Genomic DNA, 22,686 nt, shown 5'->3' on the forward strand with positions numbered 1-22,686 from the left:
TGGCCGAGCTCTGTATGGTCCGCGGGTAGTCCGGACGGGTACAGGAGACAGATGCTCCCTGTACCCGCGGACCATACAGAGCTCGGCCACGCTACAGTAAAGGGAGTGACAGGAGGGAGCGCTGAGCACTTCCCTCCTGTCAGCCCCTCTCCTCATGCTGCGCCCTCATGGACGCACCAGCCCAGGCAAAGCTGCAGCCACCTGAGGCTCTCTACAGAGCGCTCAGGCTGCTGCAGCATGAGGGGGGCCCGCACTCCTGGCAGCGCCCCTTCCCAAGGGGTGCCCTAGGCGGCTGCCTAATCCGCCTTACAGGTAGCGCCGGCCCTGTATCTCTAAAAGGATAAGCCACCAGCATCTATGTATATGTCCTAAAGGACTTAATCAAGATTAGACCTTTAAATATCCATGTCAGAAGGGAACACAACTGGTAGAAATGTAGCTAGCGACTGGCTAGCTGTCAAATCCAGATACAATTTATCATGTCCACATGGTCTCAACAAGAGATTCTGTGCAAGGGAAGGGGCCATTAGACTAAGTAGTCACATCATTAGAAAGACAAATTAGTAAAACAAACACAGTACACACTCATTATTACAAAACTTATTTATAATATTAAAAACACAAAATTCATTGCATTTATTAGAAGAGTAGAGTAACTGATAAATTAAAACAATGACTTAATATGTAATATGAAATATGAATTAAACATATGTAATGTCCATAACGTCATTTAAGCATGTAAGAGAAAGTGTCTGTAGTTTCAACAGTTAATAGTTTCCTAATCTTCAATGTATTGTCTTCCCAGAGGTCAACCCGCTCAATGCCCATCACCTTCAGCCTTCTTATCTGACACTGAAACAGGCTTAATTTAAGTTGTATGGATAATTCCTATGTTTTGGTCATATTTTCATATAAAGTCTCATTTGATATCTGCTCTGAATCATTGCTTTTTATGCTTTTCGGTTTGTGTGTGTGTGTTTTTTAGAATGATGTGGACTGTTTGTCTTTATTTGAACAATGTGTATGTCGATTGCATCTAATTTGTCTTTCTATTGCTGTGACTACGTTTAATGACCCTGCACAGAAACCCTTGTTGAGACCCTGTGGTTATTATACACTGTATCCAGACTCGATAGCTAGCAAGCTGCTAATTACCATGTTACCAACTGGGCATGTAAAGGTCTGAGGCTCAACTGTGCATGACCATCTTGATAAAGTCCCTTAGGATGAAATACGTAGATGTTGGAGGTTTATCCTTTCTTTATATAGCTTGCTGCATTCACTTTGAGCCATTCTTCATTTACATTTTTGTGCCATCTAGGAAGGGGTTTGTCTATCTACTAGCGGTGAACGATTATGCTCACGATTATTGCTGTGTGGACAACCATATACCGCTTTGAGCAGTGTAATTATCCTGACTGTTTTCAATTTAATTACATCCATGCAGAGATACTTGTGAGAGTATCCTGCCTTTGAGGAACTTAGTTATTTATACAGCCTATATTTCCAGGGCCAGACTAAGAGCACATTGGGCCTGGTGCTGACAATTATGATGGGCCTAATTACAGAATCTTATCGACAGAAAACAGTAAAACCTCCTAAGCGTCATATATCTGATAGAGGTGGAGCTGGAGGGAAACTCACAGGATATAGCTATAAGAAAGCACATACCCTATGCTAATCTCTTGCATTCATCTTCAAAGTAAATCCATACCCCCTAACAGCAGTGTCCAGTAAAGTAGGATTTTGGTGAGCGGGGTAAAAGGGTGGGCCACTAATGTGAATCACGTAACCACATAGGGGCCATTGAATCCCCATGACCTAAAAAATACAAAGTGTTTACCTGTTGTGAACTCCTGTACTGTAAACTAATAAAAATCAAAGACTTCCTATTCAAAATGCCATTCCCACTATAGTACATCATGAGAACATAGGAATAAATATATATAATTATGAAGTCCGTAGTCCACATGTAATTACACAAATGAAAATAAAGCAATATAAAATAATTATAAGTCAACAAAACTATAGATTTTTTTATACCAATTCTGAAACCACACTGCCCCATTTAAATGATAATGCACTGACCTAACCAAAAACAATTGTTTTAAATGTAGTCAAATTCTTTGGACAGCAACATCTCACAATGTTGGGTAATTTCAGAGTCTATAATTATAATAAGGCTAGTAATCATTAGAAAAATATAGTAATAGTTTGAGTCGACCCAGGCACAACCAATCAGTATTCATTAAGGAAAATCCGATTTGTGCATACATTTTCAAATGAACCAATGTAGTTCCAGTTTCCCCTATTTAAACTGGACTTCCTGCTGGGTCCGATTCCCCTCTGATGAGCCTTAGTGGCAAAATGCACATCAGGTGTACCGACACGCGCACTTTCCAACTATCAGATTAGGACAGGCCCTGCAGTATTTAGCTATACCTTTCTATCATCAGAGAAAAGGGTTTGTTAGAATTTTGAATACCAGCACTATAGACACTATATCAACTTCCATACCATTGTACCGTTTCCACATAGATCTTTTTATTTTTGGGGGAGGAATAACACATTTAGAACTTTGGGTAAGGGGTGTCCTCAAATGCACAGTAGGGTGTTATCTAGCAGCTTTGTATATTTCTGCAGCATTTCTACTTTTTACTCAACCTTTTTCCCCACCCTACCTCTATCTGCTACAATGTTGCAAGCCTACATCCATGACCTAGCTTAGGCTACAACCAGTGGTGTATCTTGGTTTTGTGCTGCCCTAGGCAGGACAAAACTCAGATACCCACCCCCCCGCGCGCGCGTGCGCCACCCCCACCCAACCCTTCCCCCCTGCCCCGCCTTCTAAATACACACACATTCACTGACAGATACGCATACACTAGCTAACAGACACACACAGTCAGACACACACAGTCGGACACACACACACACTAACAAACACACACAGTCGGACACACACACACACTAACAGACACACACAGTGAGACACACACACTAACAAACACACACAGTCGGACACACACACTAACAAACACACACAGTCGGACACACACACACTAACAGACACACAGTGAGACACACACACTAACAAACACACACAGTCGGACACACACACTAACAAACACACACAGTCAGACACACACACTAACAAACACACACAGTCGGACACACACACACTAACACACACAGTCAGACACACACTAACAAACACACACAGTCGGACACACACACTAACAAACACACACAGTCGGACACACACACACACTAACAGACACACACAGTGAGACACACACACTAACAAACACACAGTCGGACACACACACACTAACAGACACACACTGTCGGACACACAGTCAGACACACACACACTAACAGACACACACACACTAACAGACACACACAGTCACAGACACACACTAACAGACACACACACACTAACAGACACACACACACACACACACACTAACAGACACACACACACACTAACAGACACACACACACACACACACACACTATCAGACACACACAGTCAGACACACACACACACTCACATTAACACATTTTTTTTTTATTATTTACTCCCCCCCCCTCCCTGTCTTTGGGAATGCTGGGGGTGGGGGGGTTCTCGTTCTCCCATTCCCTGGTGGTCCAGTGGCTGCAGGACGGCACTGGCGGGCAGGCTGGGCAGCCGGCGAGGGAGCTCTTCCCCTGAGCTCTCTGCTCAGCTACCTCGCGCGCCGCCCGCAGAGTGAGGCTAGGAGGCGGAGCCGGAATATGACGTCATATTCCGGCTCCCAGTCTCACTCTGCGGGCGGCGCGCGAGGGAGCTGAGCAGAGAGCTCAGGGGAAGAGCTCCCTCGCCGGCCGCCCAGCAACCAGCAACCAGCCCAGCATGTCTGTTAGCCGCAAGGCTAACAAGACATTTGCCTTGGGCATTTGGGGGCGGCATTTTTTGCCGCCCCCTGGAAAATGCCGCCCAAGGCAAATGCCTTGTTTGCCTCGCGGCTAATACGCCCCTGGCTACAACATTTATCTAAACAGTAGCTAAATGTTACCAAACTCAATTCTCTCCTCATCAACCACCCATAACTACCAGTGGACTTGTCAATCTTTAATAATGCACTTTCTGGCATTCACCAGCTGCTAGTCCAAGAGGTTATTTTTCCTGGATCTTGGCTACGATAACCACCACCCAATATTTATACTAATGGCTTGTAAGTTATATGGGACCAAAAACAACTGACAGTGAATAAGTCAATTTTGGACAATTTACTCTCAGGTATTCACCAGAGGCAATCGTAAGAGGTTATTATACCTGTGTTTGCTCTATCGTAGTGACTATCTAAACTACACATGAACAGTTGAAAGCACTGTTTATCGGTATGGTCCCTAATGATTCTCAATGTTTTTAACTTTTATTATGTCATTCCCTAGGAGGAACAACATATTCCCACATGTACATTACCATTAGAGTAGACTAGGTCCTCTCTTAGAGTAAATTGGAATGACTTAATTTTAGATGGTGGCACAACTCACAACATTTTATAGATAATATTCTATAAAAAGTTACGTTTTATGGTTCTACTCACAAGGGTAATAACGTACACCAATTATAACCACTCCCGATTTTGCTTACTCGTCTGTTGTTTGAATCACCTAACCAGAACGGCCCAAAGGGACAAACATCCCCAAAAAGGGGGCGTATCTGCATGAAGAATTAGATGATCAGCCTGGTGTGAATGCACGCCAGGCTGCCTACCATTCATGTAGGATGACCAACCAAGAATATACTGTGCAGACAGCACCCTGAGCTTGGCATAAAGGCATCTAATGATGTGCTACTTCTATACTTTCTAAGGACTGTCCTCTAGCACTCGTTGTTCCACTCCTCTCCTTACCTTCTTGCTAGCAAGCAGAGCTCCTGTTATACAGTATGGACAGAAAAAACGTGTATGTAGTGATGTGAAGCTGCAAGAGCATTTGCATAATGCGCAAAATCAGCTTTACCTTAAATAATTTCATTGTCAGCCAGCCGACACCAGTTTTGTTTCCCTACATCCCTCTTAAGTTTCCATACTTAAGCAAGAGCATGTGAAGAGTAAAAAAAAAAAAATATATATATATATATATATATATATTTATTTTTAAATCAATGGTCTGTTCCATAGGCATGGGCCTGGAGCTGCAGCTCCATCAGCTCCTATTTTAATGTGGTCCTGTATTTTTCATCCAGTCCACTATTGTGTATTTAGCTACATTATTGTACACGTTTTATATTGCCTTGCTCTGCCATCACATACTTACTATATTCTCCATGCTATCGATACTTTATATGTACACAACAGTATTTTAGTTATTTTAAATTTCTATTTTATTTTATATTATCTAATAAACATTGATTATTAGTGCTACCATGATAGTGTTTTTATAGTTTTATCACTTTAGTGAGACACCTCTATTACATTGGTTAGCAGCTTGACATATTGTATTGTATTACCATATCTATACAGCAGCTTCTTATATATATATATATATATATATATATATATATATATACACACACACACACATTATATAAAAAGCATTTTTTCATTCTATAAATCTGTTTATTTTTGTGTACTTTTCATGCTTTGATTCTTATTTCTGCCTCTCTATCTGTATCAGCTCCTACTCGTAGAGTCCACTTCATCTCTCATTCCACTATACAGTTCCCCTGTATACCTCTATTACATGTTTAACTAGACACAGGTATCATATCTGTCAACCTGTCTTCCCTTCTGACATGCTGTTCTTTACCTTGTGTTAATTTATCCCACTTCCTTTGACTTCTTTTGTCTGTCACCTTTGTCATGTCTGTTATTTGCTGCAATGTACCCCAGCTGAAACTGTAAATCACTTCAGGATATTTTAGTTTTATAGAAATGACAATAATAATTCCCTACACTACTGTTCAGTTGTCTTTACCATACAATGCATTATGTCAGTCTCTCAGTTCCTGAGCCATTGTCAGGTGTTAGAAAGGTATGAAAACACAGTATGTCAGCATTGTAAAACACAATATTACATACTTGGATATCCCCTACCCCACTTTCTACATCTGTCGTTGAAACCAACATGTCATATGTATTCTGTGTTGGATAAGGCAGGTTCTAAAAATATATTTGTACATAGTGGTAAAGAAAAGTAAAAACCCTCCTTTTATCCATAAAAATGTTGGAATCCTATATATATGTAAATGCTTGCCAGGAGTTGTGGGAGGGGTGTGTTGATCCTATTTAAGCACACCCCCCTTTACCTGCATCACTGTGGATTCTGATGTTCGGCAGGCCCCACCCGCCACTCCCTCAACTTAATTTCATTTATTATTTTATATCTAGGGTGGGCCCTCTTTATTACAGGCGTACCGCATACGTCGGTTTCGGCACACTTCAACCGACTTGTTCATATCTATGATTTACACCATACTATACGTACGGTTACGTTATAAGAATAGCACCGAACACAAATATACATATGTGTATATATATATATATATATATATATATATACGTATACACACACATTGGATATATAAACTGAATTCATTTTTTTATAATCGTATACCTTTGAGTTTTTAAAAACACTTAATAATCTACATATTGGTTAGTACCATTCAGATCTCAGGTTACAGAGAACACTTAAACTAGTTATATTTCAGAATGAATCCACCCTAAATGTCCATACTGATCTGATCTGCTTGCAAATTACTCAAGATATGCAGCAAAAAAAAAGACAATAATTTAGCCCTTCATATGCTGTTTAATATCACTGCTGACATGTGCTTAGAGCCCAGCAAAAATTGCCTCTATAACGTTTTCTTAGCACAGTTATAATATCCCATAGTCACTAATTATTGCTAAAGTGCATAGCACCCTTTCATAAAAGGTATGTTTCTGCATTAGCATCCAAATTACCTCTACAGTATATTAACATCAAAATTACCTTTGTTGTTCTAGATGTTATTAATTGTTCTTAAATAATTCTATCTGCCATGAATCACAGTGTTTGGTCATATGTCATTGCCAACTGTTCTATAAAGGAAAAAATGACTGCAATCAGCCATATACTGTTTAATTAATTGGTGTACACATGTTTCATTGCCTTCTGTTTGCCATGCGATGTGATTTGTTTTGTCATTGCCTAGTAACAAAATAATATAAGCTTAAAAAAAAAAAGACTCACAGAGTTATTCATTACAGTTCGAATAGAATGGTACCAAATGGGGCAAAACCATTAGGCTGCATACAGGGCTATTTGGACTGCAAAACCTAAACCTTGTTCCCATAGTTTAACAATGTCCCAGTTTTGCAATTCAGACTCTGAACGGGCCTGAATTAGGTCCGGATTTCAGCTGATCTATTATATTGGAAAAAAATACTGAATTATTTGCCCATTGGCAGCACTAGAGAATTCGGATCATTTTTGGTTTTAGTAAGTATGAGGATTGCCGTTGTGGTCAGAATTCAGTCAAATTGACCAGATTTTGCCCATCCAAACAAAATCTCGTGTTTAATAAATAACCCTGTCAGGTTCCTCAAGGTCAACATTTCACCTCTGTTTCTGGCGTGGTTTCAAATAATGTTGAAAATCTGAATTTGATTTCTAGTTCTTATTTTACTCCAAAATGGTAATCAGATTTCTCTGTTAAACATCAAGCTGCTTCTCCTTATATTATCTATAATATATTATAGTTATAATATATATTATATTAACTACACTTTAATATTATATTTTAAAAAATAAAGAACATGCAGAAGACAAAGAAAAAGCTGAACAGAGTCAAAAAATTTTTTTTTCTTACTGTAAAGAACCTTGTCATCTGAATTGATAATTTAATGTGCTTTGTATGGTCCTTTGAAAAGGTTACCACAGAGTTGAATATGGTTATTAGGGATGTGCATGGGCAAAAGATTCGGTTCGGCACTTCCGAAATTAGGGACTTCGGCAATTCGGCACTTTGGTTCGGTTTGGCACTTCCGAAATTCAGGACTTCGTCAATTCGGGAATTCGGCACTTAGGCAATTCTCTAACCCTAACCCTACTAGGGTTAGGGGTAGTGGTAGGGGGTAGGGATTAGATTCCTGTCATCATTTCCTTAATTTTCCCTCCCTCTCCTGTTTTGCCACTTTTCAGAAATCTGAAGCACTTCGGGACTTCGGCAATTTGTAACTTCAGCAATTCGGCACTTCGGAAATTTGGCAATTCAGACATTTGGAAGCATCCGAATGTCCGAATTGACGAAATTCGGCCGAATTTACATTCGGAACTAAACAAATTGCACATGTCTACTGGTTATTTCAAATTCACATTTAACAATATTACATTATATAAAACAAATTTTATGGCGGCATAGCTAGTAGGCTGATTCATAAGATAACAGTTTTCAATATGGTCTCACATAGTGAAGATATCGAAGGTTTTGGCCACTTTGTTGACAGAGTCCAGCTAAGTACTAGGGTTATTTTATCATCGATTTTCTGAGAATGGTGAGGGAATCCCTCAAAAGGCTTTACCTGCAGTATAAATGAAAATCCAGCGCACTCACTTATCTACTAAACAGTTATTTTAGCGCTAAACAATTTTGTTAGTTTTATTAAAAAACACCTAATCTAGGCAAGAAATAATGGGGGTTTAGTTACATTATATGATCATACATTGCATAAGCCTTTCCCCAAGTGAGTAGCTCATTTAGCAGACAGAGTAGGACCTGCCAAAGATGGGGTACATTGGCGTTGTGGCAGGCTTATGCAATGTATGATCATATGATGTAACTAAACCCCCATTATTTTTGCCTAGATTAGGTGTGTTTAATAAAACTAACAAAATTGTTTAGCGCTAAAATAACTGTTTAGTAGATAAGTGAGTGCGCTGGATTTTCATTTTTACTGTACATATTGGCTCCCATCAGCACCCAATTTAAGTGTGTTTAGGTAAGTGCAGCCAAACCCTTGATTTCTCCTATAAGGCCTTACCTGTGTGTGACTATGACACACTTTTTAATGTAAGCAAGTTTTCTAGCCTGTCTTTATAACCAAAACATTTCCCTTTATCCACCCCCCTTATAATTATTATTTTTTAAAATAGGTGCTAAAATTGCACCACATATTCAAGGTGGGCTCTTACCACCATTTCTTTGTAACGAGGCAAAATGATAATTATATTACATTAATTGCTATTGCTTTTTGTGGATGACAATACCATACTAAACTTTGCAACTACTGAGCAACCTAAGTGAATCTTGTTGTCTAGTTCATTATCACCATTTCCAAGTCCTCCTCATTCATAATTTTTTTCTAACTTAGTACCATTAAGGTTGTATATTTATTGCATCTACCTCACCTCAAAATACATATTTGTGCAGTTAGCATTAATTTAATCTGCCACTTCACTGCCCAGTATCTGTAATTATCTGTATTTATTCAAATATCTCTGCAGGATAGTATATTGCTCCTGCTATATCACCTTACCTAGTCATCTGCAAAACTTAGCAGTACTTTTTGTATCAACTTGTTTGTAAACAGTTTGTGGTCACCATTACAAGATCCAAGGCAGAAAATGTGCTTTTAGCTCAATTTTTCAAGTTAAAAATGCAATATTGTTTAAATTATAATGCATCTCTGACATTGAATCCATAAATAATGCATACGTTGTTTTACACGGCAGGTGGGAAAATGGGAGAACAAGTCATTACACATGAAGTATCCAGTGTGGCCAAGGATTACAGCATCAGCAGACAGTGACCCTGATGATAACCATCTGAGCATTGTCACTTTGGAAGAAGCTCCGTTTGTGATTGTTGAAAATATGGACTACCTAACAGGAACATGTGTTAGAAATACAGTGCCATGCCGAAAGCATATTCGTTTAAAGTAAGTGTTTTCACCACTATGATCATCAAGGAAATGTAGCATTTAACATAAAAATAAGAAATTGTAAATGTAAATGTGTTATTGCATGCATAAGGCTGATGATCATATAATGTAACTAAACCCCAATAATTTTTGCCTAGATTAGGTGTTTTAAAAAAAAAAAAAAAAAATCACTTTCAAAGACATAATACATACTAACACTGAACTCACTCAACCCAGAAGCTGCAGACTACTGTGAAATATCCTATTGGACCAGTCCGGGCATGAATAGTATTGAGAGCCCATGCCACCAGCCGATGCACAGAACCCACAGAGTGCTATGTTAACAAAGGCCCTGCAAAATTCCTACAATACTATAGGAACAGACATTCCAACGCACCTTCACTATTTTTATTTTCACAAGAATGGTTTGAGGCTGTATACCCTTTTCTCTATTGTTCATGGCCCAAGGTAAATTTTGTCACAAACTCTAGAAATCTTTCTTGTAGCCCACTCAGCTTTAATGTAGTCTACTGAGAAACAATAGTGTCTCAATTACTGATCCTGTATTCTTCTTGTTCTTCTATCGGTGTTGGTGAAGGTTTAGAATCCTATGAAATAGGACACTTGCATATAACGTTAAAAACCAGCTTACAAAAATATCTGTAATTCTCAGTAAATGAGGATGTACCATGGAGTAGAATTAGTGTTCCAGGTAGTTTTATATATTCTTATGTTTCAATGAGCTAATTTGAGAAGTGGTACTCAGATTGTAAATAGGTAATCAGCCAGAAGTGTACATATTTCTTAAAAGTACCAGCAAAGCTAGATCCCTGATAGTAAAAAGGAGACTTTTTACCTGGGTGTCCCCTTTGTCATCTAAGTCTACACTGAAATGACCCACACTGACTGATGAACTTTGTATACTGAACGCAAAGTGAGTTCTGTTCACAGCCCTTTAAATCATCATGACTGAATGATTCAACAATCAGCCATGATGATTCCCTCAGAGAGAGATCCATAGGTTCAGAAGAGACCCCAGTTAGGTCTTCCCGCATAGCCTTGCTGATAAACAGGGTCACCTTGAAGATCTTCAGCACGTGAAGGAGATCTCCTCTTGCTGCAATCACATAGTAAAAAGCACTTAAAAAGTGTGTGTGTGGGATTAGCATTAGGGTTGATGTACTTTTAAAAGTAGCGTTAGGAATTGTATAGGGTCAGGATTTGCTGTAGGATTGATGTTAGAGCTGGTGAAGGGTTTGGACTGATGTAGGATTAAGGTTGATCAAGAGTTAGGATTAGTGGTTAGTAATGAAATAGGGTTACAGTGAGTGTAAGAGTAGAGTTGGTGTCAGTGTTACAGTTTTTTTTTTAGTGTAGTGGGATGCCCTGGTGCTCCACATTTTAAGTATTTAAACCAATTTAAAATGGTTTTACTACTTACCTATGGTCCACCAGGTGTTACTCCTCACCTCCACTACCTCAGCCAGAGAGTCTAGAGATGCGATGATTATATAAAAATGCTTTACTTTACTCTGTGCAGACTTTATTTACTTTTATTTGAATTAGAGACAAATATATCCAGTCTACCACACCAATAAACACATTATTGCATTATATTTACTTTAGATTAAAAATAGGTGCAGTGACACCACCCATCACTGCACCTTCCAGGTAAATGTTTTAGTAACATTAAATAAGCTGTTTACCAATTTTAACTGAAGCCACATACTGTAGTTCAGCTGCAAACATTTCCTGTTTGACAAAGACATTTTCCATCCTGACCGTATATTTTTTTGTCTTCCCTTTCATCTATGCGGTTTGTGAACCACCATCTGAAATAATCAGTTATTACCTTTTCCATGGTGAATATGTAGGTCTACATAGCATGTTTTTTTGTTTGTTTTGGTTCCTTTTTTTGTAACACTTTAATAAAACAAAACAGAGTAACTTTTGAGGGGCAAACCATGTCTCAGAGAGTCCAAGTGATCGTTTCCAATATTTCCAAAATGCATTAAGAAACTTGTTAAAAAAAATTACACTGTAAGATATAAATTTGTATCAAAAGTGCATGTTATAATTCTCATAGTTAAAGAACACCATTCTCACCAATGATAGGGTAGAACTCTGGTGGATAAAACTATGCCTCATTCTAATCTGATATAAAATAACATGTTTTTACTTACTTCATGAAGTAAAAGTAAACAAAACATACAGGGAGTGCAGAATTATTAGGCAAATGAGTATTTTGACCACATCATCCTCTTTATGCATGTTGTCTTACTCCAAGCTGTATAGGCTCGAAAGCCTACTACCAATTAAAGGACCACTCTAGGCACCCAGACCACTTCAGCTTAATGAGGTGGTCTGGGTGCCAGGTCCTTCTAGGGTTAACCCATTTTTTCATAAACATAGCAGTTTCAGAGAAACTGCTATGTTTATGAATGGGTTAAGCCTTCCCCCTATGTCCTCTAGTGGCTGTCTCATTGACAGCCGCTAGAGGCGCTTGCGTGCTTCTCACTGTGATTTTCACAGTGAGAGCACGCCAGCGTCCATAGGAAAGCATTATGAATGCTTTCCTATGTGACCGGCTGAATGCGCGCGCAGCTCTTGCCGCGCGTGCGCATTCAGCCGACGGGGAGGAGAAGAGGAGGATCGGAGGAGGAGAGCAGGAGGAGATCTCTCCGCCCAGCGCTGGAAAAAGGTAAGATTTAACCCCTTTCCCCTTTCCAGAGCCGGGCGGGAGGGGGTCCCTGAGGGTGGGGACACCCTCAGGGCACTCTAGTGCCAGGAAAACGAGTATGCTTTCCTGGCACTAGAGTGGTCCTTTAAGCATATTAGGTGATGTGCATCTCTGTAATGAGAAGGGGTGTGGTCTAATGACATCAACACCCTATATCAAGTGTGCATAATTATTAGGCAACTTCCTTTCCTTTGGCAAAATGGGTCAAAAGAAGGACTTGACAGGCTCAGAAAAGTCAAAAATAGTGAGATATCTTGCAGAGGGATGCAGCACTCTTAAAATTGCAAAGCTTCTGAAGCGTGATCATCGAACAATCAAGCGTTTCATTCAAAATAGTCAACAGGGTCGCAAGAAGCGTGTGGAGAAACCAAGGCGCAAAATAACTACCCATGAACTGAGAAAAGTCAAGCGTGCAGCTGCCAAGATGCCACTTGCCACAAGTTTGGCCATATTTCAGAGCTGCAACATTACTGGAGTGCCCAAAAGCACAAGGTGTGCAATACTCAGAGACATGGCCAATGTAAGAAAGGCTGAAAGACGACCACCACTGAACAAGACACACAAGCTGAAACTTCAAGACTGGGCCAAGAAATATCTCAAGACTGATTTTTCTAAGGTTTTATGGACTGATGAAATGAGAGTGAGTCTTGATGGGCCAGATGGATGGATTGGTAAAGGGCAGAGAGCTCCAGTCCGACTCAGACTCCAGCACGGTGGAGGTGGAGTACTGGTTTGGGCTGGTATCATCAAAGATGAGCTTGTGGGGCCTTTTCGGGTTGAGGATGGAGTCAAGCTCAACTCCCAGTCCTACTGCCAGTTTCTGGAAGACACCTTCTTCAAGCAGTGGTACAGGAAGAAGTCTGCATCCTTCAAGAAAAACATGATTTTCATGCAGGACAATGCTCCATCACACGCGTCCAACTACTCCACAGCGTGGCTGGCAAGAAAGGGTATAAAAGAAGAAAATCTAATGACATGGCCTCCTTGTTCACCTGATCTGAACCCCATTGAGAACCTGTGGTCCATCATCAAATGTGAGATTTACAAGGAGGGAAAACAGTACACCTCTCTGAACAGTGTCTGGGAGGCTGTGGTTGCTGCTGCACGCAATGTTGATGGTGAACAGATCAAAACACTGAATCCATGGATGGCAGGCTTTTGAGTGTCCTTGCAAAGAAAGGTGGCTATATTGGTCACTGATTTGTTTTTGTTATGTTTTTGAATGTCAGAAATGTATATTTGTGAATGTTGAGATGTTATATTGGTTTCATTGGTAAAAATAAATAATTGAAATGGGTATATATTTGTTTTTTGTTAAGTTGCCTAATAATTATGCACAGTAATAGTCACCTGCACACACAGATATCCCCCTAAAATAGCTATAACTAAAAACAAACTAAAAACTACTTCCAAAAATATTCAGCTTTGATATTAATGAGTTTTTTGGGTTCATTGAGAACATGGTTGTTGTTCAATAATAAAATTAATCCTCAAAAATACAACTTGCCTAATAATTCTGCACTCCCTGTAGTTGTAAAATCATACTCTCCTCACCATTCTCAGCCTCAAGGTATATATTTTTTTTTTATTGAAGATTTCAGCAGATGTCACAGCTCCTGGTGCAGGTACCACATTTGTCCTGTCAATAATGAGCTAAAATAACAATAATTAAATTAGCAGAAAACACCAAGACGTAGCTTGGGATTTGAACTCCATGTGCAACATATATAAAGCACTTCCACCCCAGCTGCCTTGGCTTACAGTAATATCGGACACAGAGTTTGACATGTTTTATCTAAACCTGTAGGATTTTTCAGAGGCTCCCATGATGTATCTAACTAATACCTCATAGACAAAAACAGGAATAAAGTTGTGCTCTCATATCCGCTATGGGCTAGTCCAATAAAAAATCACCCGAGGTCAGTACAGCAGTCAGCACTGCACTTGGGGAGCATTCAACTTGTGAAATCCAACACTTAAAGGATACAAACTTTTCTTTTATTGAAAATCCATTAAAAACATATTTCATGATAAGGGTATAGAATATAGTGCACACAAATATCAAAATAACATCACCCTGAGGGCCCACACACCTTACACAATGTGTGCTATTCAAGCACTTATTCATTAGCTATGCACTATTTTCTACCTAACCTAGTTTTGTTTCGTCTGCAAACACTAAAACATGACTTTCCATGCTTATTTCAAGATCATTTATAAATAATGAGAACCCTGAAGGAAACCACTTATCGCCTTTTCTAGTTCAATCTGTACTCTATCTTTAAGCCAATGTTCTACTAGAGAACAGGAATTTTCATCTAGACCAATTTCTTCTAGTTTGAATATCAACCTGCGTGGAACCATAACGAACGCCTTGACAAAATCCAAGTCCACATCCACTGCAGCACCTGATCTATATTTCTACTTACTTATTTGTAGAATGCAATCTAGTTAGTTTGACATGACCTATATTTCATAAAACCATGCTGATGTTTTTCCCCAATGACTTTATTAAAAGTATTCCTTGATAACCCTTCAAATACTTTCCCAGCCACAAAAGCTCACCTTTAAAAACCACATCTGCATTTCTCCAATCCACTGAAACAACTACAATTCCTGAAAGAAAAGAATCTAGAAAGATTAAAAACAGAGGTTTGCTTATTTTCCCACTTAGCTCCTTGGGTGAATACCATCAGGTCATGGGGTTATGTTTACATTAGATTTCAAGTTTTTTTTGCAGCAATTATTTGCATATATCCTGTCAAATGTTCCTACTTAATATATAATGAGAAAAAAATATTTAAAATGACTGCCTTTTACTGATCTTCTGTATATCTTATATAGGATGTCTCTTATTTGTCTGATGTAAATGCCTTTTTCTTATTTTTTTATTTCTTGGTTTACCATCCCACAAAGCTATATAGTTTCAGTTTTTGTATATGCATTACCAAATTGTATATACTGAGAAGTGTACATTTCTAATATTTGTTTGAAGATATACCATTTATACTCGGTGGTTTTTTTTCACTAAAGAGTTTATGCTGGTCAGTGAGTTGTAAAGCTGCCCTTATCTTATTGAACGTGGCCTTTTTAGAATGATATGCTTTAGCATACCTCATGTGCATTTGTTTTTGTTTATTTCTTTTCGATTTGACATTTTTTATTGAATTTTACTAGACTTGTAGAGAAAGTATTATTTAAAATATTGAAACAACAATGTACGGAGTAAGTCTAAACGCAAGAGAGTTGACAATCACTCTCCATATGTATAAATGACAGGTAGATACAATAAAGAAAACATAACATTCAAATAATACAGTGAAATTGTAACTGTACAAGCATGGCTTTTAAAAACAAAAAAACAGCATAATAATGTGATTAGCACAAGTAACAATAGATGTGAATAACAAAAGGATTAGACAATGTACTATAGGGGTTCTTGTGCCACTCTGTAGTCAGTTTCTCACAGGTATAGGCATCTGTGTTGGGACTAACTTATATAGCCCTCCAGAGAATTGTCTGCCAATACCCGTGTGTGACTCTACGTTCAAATTATCTAATTCTAATGTCTCTGGATAGGGTTGGATCTCCCTCCTCCACCTCCAATAGTTCCTGATGTGTCAGGATTATACTAAGTTTCCAGAGTCTGGCTAATAGTGTGTTAGGCACTAATAGAATCTGATGCAAAAATGTGCAATGTAATTTGGGAGTATAATAATGATGTAGATTTCTGGAAGTGGTTCAAATTCAGCTTGTAGTATAGAGGACAGGACTTGCGCAATCATGGTCCAAAAGAGCTGAAGGGTAGGACAGGTCAACTATATGTGCCTCATGCAAGAGGCATCTCCAGCTTGTTCTGGGAGAGTCTATATGGTACCATCTGTAGAGTATTTTGTGTTGTAGTTCGATATGTGAGAAGCATTATGTGATTCCTTTGTGTGAGTTAAACGAAATGGTTCACTTATCCTGGACAATTATCTCCCTAGATCATTCTGTCATGCTTCTAGAAACCTGGGAGACTGTTTAGATGCATCCCCTTTTACACTGTTGGAGCAAAATCGATAGCACTTTTTTGTTCGGGCTCATTTTGTGACACATTCTTTCAAATAAAGTAAAACATTGAACTCCTTGAGTAGTATGAAGATTTTTTTTTTTTTTAAATTCTTTATTTTTGAAGTGCAGATAATTACACACTATCTCGTCATGCCCCAACAGCATGCGACAAGGGAAACAAGTTACACAGCTTGTAAGCATCAAGGCATTGGTAAAAAAAAAATGCACTTTTTTTTTTTTTTTTTTTTTTTTTTTTACGGTATAACGACAGGATTAGGAACAAGCTTAGTAGTACTTTCCTAGAGCTATATTATAACGTAGGTTCGTTTTGTATAGGAAAATAGACAAGATCATATCGTGAGCTTCACTATAGCAAGAGGAAAACAGTAGCTTAGGTTCACCGATTGGTATCACACTTTTAGGTAAAATAGGGAGATAGGTCATGCTATAACATTGCCTTTTGTGATTAGGTTGAGCGCACTTGGCTTAGTGCCTGGCTGTACCTGCTTTTGTGAGCAATGTGGTGAGACAAGGAAACATATGGTGATATTGCTCATATTCTGCTTATTTACAGTACAAAAGGGAAATAATAAAACAAGAACCCTAAACTATTGTTGTACATTAACCCCTTAAGTCCGGAGGACGTATATTTACGTCCTTTTAAAAGCGGCTCTAAACGCCGCAGGACGTAAATGTACGCCCTCCGTTTTTTTTTTACTTATCCGGTCGCCCCCCCCGCGGCAGATCTTCCTCCTCCGGTCCCCCCCGGTCATGTGAGAGTGAGGTCCTTGAGGTCCTTGCGAGGACCTTACAATCACATGGCCGGTATAGCTGGCTCAGGCATTGCCAGCAGGGGGACTAACTGTAATGACAGTTAGTCCCCCTGCTGGCTGAAATCAAATTAAAATAAAATAAAATAAGTGTAAAAAAAATAAAATATATATACTTAGATCATATATATATATATTATATATATGATCTAAGTATATATATATATATATACATATGTGTATATATACGTATATATATATATTTTTTTTTATATTGTTATTTATATATAGGTATATATATATAGTGATATATACGTATATATTTATGTATATAGATATATATATTTCGTTCTACGTGTATTTTGATATAAATATATATATATATATATTAATATCAAATTACACGTAGACTGATACTGATTAAATATATATATAATTATTGTTATATATATTTATAAATAATATAAAAAAATAAATATGTAAATACGTAAAAAAATAAAATAAAAAATAATTAAAAATAAAATATAAAAAAAATATAAAAAAATATATAGATATGTTGTTTCGTGTCTCTGTTTGTATGTCAGTAGTCTCGACCGTGTTTGTGACGTTTAGCGTATAATGTCTTGGAAGTCCGGTTTTCCAGTCGTCAGAATCCAATGAGTCCAGATCGTCTGGTATGTCTGTGATTTCCCTTCTGCCTGTAGGGTGAGCTCCTCAAGCGTTCTGAGTTCCTCCATGCGTTGGAACCAGGTTGCCATCGGGGGAGCGTGTTGTTTTTTCCAGTATACTGGAATAAGACTTTTAGCCACATTAAGGATTCTGACCGTGAGGGATTTCTTATATACAGATGCTTTGGACTTGGTGTGGTGGAGGAGGAATGCTGCAGGGTCCTTCGGTGGTGGGGTGTCTGTGAATCTCTGAATGATTTTGTGTATGTGTTCCCAGTATGATTGGATAATTGGGCATTCCCACCATATGTGGAGGTAGGTCCCTGTGTGACTTGTGCACCTCCAGCATGTGTCGTCTGTTGTGGGGTCGTATTTGTGCGTTTGAAACGGGGTGCGATACCATAGACTCAATATTTTGTATGCCGTCTCCTGTGTCCCACTTGACGGAGCGCAGTGAAGTGTGAGTGTGCACATCTTGTCCCATTGGGCTGGTGTGAAGGTGGTGTTAAGCGCCGCTTCCCATTTTCCCATGAAACTTGGGGGTGGTTTTCTCCTCAGTTGCATAAGCATACCATAGAGAATGGAGATGCCCTTCGCAAGGGGGTCGGGGTCCATGCAGATACCCTCAAATTCCGTCAATGGTCTGGTGGCGTTTTGTGTGTGGAGTAGTGTTTGCGTGAACATGTGTAGTTGGCGGTACCTAAACTGTAGCATAAATGAGTTGTGTATGTTCCCTGTCATTGCCTCAAGGGTTTTAAGTTGGCCACTGGTGGTCGCGTGGAGGAGTCTTGGGGTCTCTTGTCTCAGGAGCCTGGTTAACGCTTTTGGTTCTTTCCCCGGAGGGAAGGTCTCATTATGGGTCAGTGGGAGTAGTGGGGATGGTGTGGTGGTGAGTGTCAGTGGTGTGGCTAGTCTGTGCCACACCTGCATCGTGGCTTTGATAAGGGGGTGTGGGGCCGCCAGTCGTCTGCCCTGCTGGTGGTCTAGCCAGGGGAGGACCGAGATGGGTTTGCCTATCTGCACCGTCTCTATTTCTTTCCAGGGTTTGGGCACTCCTGATTTGGTCCATTCTACTACCCGTTGAATATGCGAGGCATAATAGTATCTTTTAAAGTCAGGGAAGGCTAGCCCACCCTTCTCTTTTGGTAGTGTGAGTGTATCGTGCTTTATCCGTGCCTTTAATTTGTGCCAAGCGAATCTAAGGGCCATGGACCTGAGGGAGGTAAAGAAGGCCTCCGGGATGACGCATGGGACCGCCTGGAACAGGTACAACACCCGTGGCAGGATATTCATCTTGAGTACCCCTACTCTCCCGAACCACGAGAGCCGCACCTGCTCCCAGTCCCGAAGGTCTTTTCGGAAGGTGTCAAGTAGCGGCTGGAAATTGGCTGTATAGAGCTGGGTGAGATCTCTCGTGATTTTTGCCCCTAAGTATCGCAGGGAGGCGTCTGACCACTGGAACGGGAATTCCCGTTTCAGGGTTGTGGCTGTACGTGATGGAATTGAAATATTGAGTATTGTGGATTTAGAGAAGTTTATCTTGAAATTCGACAGTACCCCGTATGCGTCGAATTCCTGCAGTATTGCTGGCATTGTGGTTTCTGGTTTGGTGACAAAAAATAGCAAGTCATCAGCATACGCTGCCACTGAATGCCGCTTCCTCCCTATTACTAGTCCTGGTATAAGTGGGTTGTTTCGGATTGAGGTCAGGAATGGTTCCAGGGCTAGTATGAACAGGAGGGGTGAGAGGGGGCAGCCCTGTCTAGTCCCGTTCATTATCGGGAAGGGATCGGTGAAGGCTTCGTTTACGCACACGCGCGCCGTTGGTGTGGAGTAGATTGCTCTGATCCAGGACATCATAAATGGACCCATCCCGTGAATGTTGCCCCACTACCCTGGTACAGCATAATTTCCCACCAGGATCATGGATGATTCTCTCACTATATTAACACTAAATGTTAAAGGCCTTAATAGTCCCCATAAAAGGAGATTGGTGGTACAAGAAATGATCAAATCCAAGGCGGCAGTTGTGAGTCTACAAGAGACGCACTTTTGTATCACCAAACCTCCGCAATTCAACATCAAGTCATACCCCCAAGGTTACCACGCTATGTCCGCGACTAAAGCCAAAGGTGTCGCCATCTATTTTCACAGAGACTGGGCCTTCACACCGACCAAACAGTATGCTAGCAAGGACGGGAGATTATTGATACTAGTGGGCTCCCTGAATGGGTTATCGGTGACTATAGCCTCAATTTACGCACCCAACGACAGACAAAAATCCTTCCTTAACAAGGTATTTAGAAAGATTGACGAGATTAAAGTGGGTCACACGATCATAAGCGGGGACTTTAATTGTGCCCCGGACCCAGAGGTAGACATTAGAAGAGAAGGTGACAAACGGCCGCAACAGCACTCGATTTCGCTAGGCCTACACCTTAGGGATTTGATGCATAGATATGACTTTTATGACACCTGGAGAAACCTTAATTCAAGTGGGAGGGATTACACATTTTATTCAACGGTCCATAGAACTTACACGAGAATAGATCTATGCTTACTTGATATTAAAACCCTGCCCTTTGCCACGAGAGCGAACATAGGAACGATCACGTGGTCCGACCATGCCCCTCTTGCCATAACAATGCGCATCCCATATCCTGCTAGGGGTAGGGGTACGTGGCGCCTAAATGATAGCCTACTGGACACCCCAGAGCACCTCCGAAGAATAAGGGCCCGGGTAGAGGACTTTTTTGCTGACCATACCCAGTGCTCGTCGTCTGTTACCACACAATGGCTAGCCCATAAGGCGGTCATGAGGGGTGAACTAATCCAATTAGGGGCTAGAACAAAGCGATTCCACAACACGGCTCTGCATAACGCTGAGCAAGAATTGGCCAAAGCAGAACACGCTAATAAAGCAAAACCCACGCTAGCAACGCACATACAACTGATGACATGCCGCGCAACACTTCACAGCCTCCACCTAGCGACCACAGAGAAGCATTTGAGGTCTTTAAAACAATCGTACTACATCTTGGGCAACAAAGCTGGGAAACTATTGGCCAACAAAGTGAAACAAACCAAACTACAATCCAAAATCCCGTACATTACCTCCGCTACAGGAGACAAACTCTATAACCCTCAGGACATAGTGAACGAACTAGCAAAATACTACGCATCACTTTACCAATTAGACAGGGACTCAGCCACACATCAACCGACAGAGGACGAGATAGGCCATTTCCTAGACAAAGCTCCCCTAGATAGCCTGACACAAACACAATGCGAACAACTGGAGAGCCCCTTCACGGAGGACGAAGTGGAGTTAGCAATTAAGTCCCTGCCTAAACACAAGGCCCCAGGACCGGATGGGATGTCAAATTATTACTACATCAAACTAGCCACACAAGTAATCACACCCCTCACCAAAATGTTTAACCACATAAAATCAACAGGAACCATGCCACCAGATATGTTAGAAGCACATATAGTGACACTTCCCAAACCCAATAAACCCCCAACACACTGCGCCAACCTGCGCCCAATCTCACTCCTGAATGCTGACACTAAACTATATGCCAAACTCATTGCCTCTAGACTCAAACCGATCCTCCCAGCTCTCGTTTCAGAGGAGCAGGCAGGTTTTGTTCAAGGCCGACAAGTCGGCGACAATACTAGGCATTTCCTGAACTTGATAGACTGGGCAGGCACCTCACACCAGGCAGGTATTTTACTAGCACTAGATGCCGAGAAGGCTTTCGACCGACTGCACTGGGGATATATGCTACTTACTTTAACCAAAATGGGGTTTCCACCGACATTCAGGTCTAGCATAATGGCATTGTATCAAAACCCTTCGGCTAAGGTGTTTAGCACAGGATTTATCTCTGAAAGGCTGGCCATACGTAACGGCACCAGACAGGGCTGCCCTCTCTCCCCCCTAATCTTCATTCTATGCTTAGAACCTCTAATTAGGATAGTGAAACAAGACCCTGCCATACAAGGGCTGAGTACACCAGGGGGCACCAAAAAACTAGCTCTGTTTGCCGATGATATATTGTTATTTATCACAAAACCAGAGTCATCCTTGCCTTCACTCATGAAAACGTTGGTAGGTTATGGGAAAGTCTCGTATTACAAAAACAATGTCACTAAAACGCAGGCCTTACCAATTAACTTGTCGACACATGTGTTGGGGAACTTAAAACCGCAAAACCCCTTTGACTGGCGCACAAACTCCCTACAATACCTTGGTGTCAAACTGACCAAAACCCTCCAGACTGTGACCAAAGAGAATCACTATCCCATAATAAACAAGATTAAGAACACCCTCGAAAAATGGGAAGGCTTAAATACATCCTGGCTAGGCCGTATCAATCTTGTCAAAATGATGACACTGCCACACATTTTGTATCTTTTTAGGACCTTGCCCATATCACTTCCGAATTCACTGATTAAACTGTTCCAAAGTACAGTAAACGCACACATTTGGAAAAGAAAACCCCCAAGGGTAGCTAAAGGGTGCCTGGGACTCCCTTACGCTAGGGGCGGACTAG

The 22,686-nt window shown here is 40.3% G+C and overlaps 1 protein-coding gene across 1 annotated transcript in view; it reads left to right on the forward strand.

Moving 5' to 3' along the window:
- Positions 1 to 22,686, forward strand: part of GRIN2A (glutamate ionotropic receptor NMDA type subunit 2A) — a 617,672-nt gene that overhangs the window by 370,166 nt on the left and 224,820 nt on the right. The window contains exon 4 of the mRNA XM_063430281.1: positions 9,709 to 9,914. Coding sequence (XP_063286351.1) covers positions 9,709 to 9,914 — 206 coding nt within the window. The remainder of the gene's footprint in view (positions 1 to 9,708; positions 9,915 to 22,686) is intronic.

This window comes from Pelobates fuscus, chromosome 8 (assembly GCF_036172605.1).
Source record: "Pelobates fuscus isolate aPelFus1 chromosome 8, aPelFus1.pri, whole genome shotgun sequence".
In the NCBI taxonomy this organism is placed as follows: Eukaryota; Metazoa; Chordata; class Amphibia; order Anura; family Pelobatidae; genus Pelobates; species Pelobates fuscus.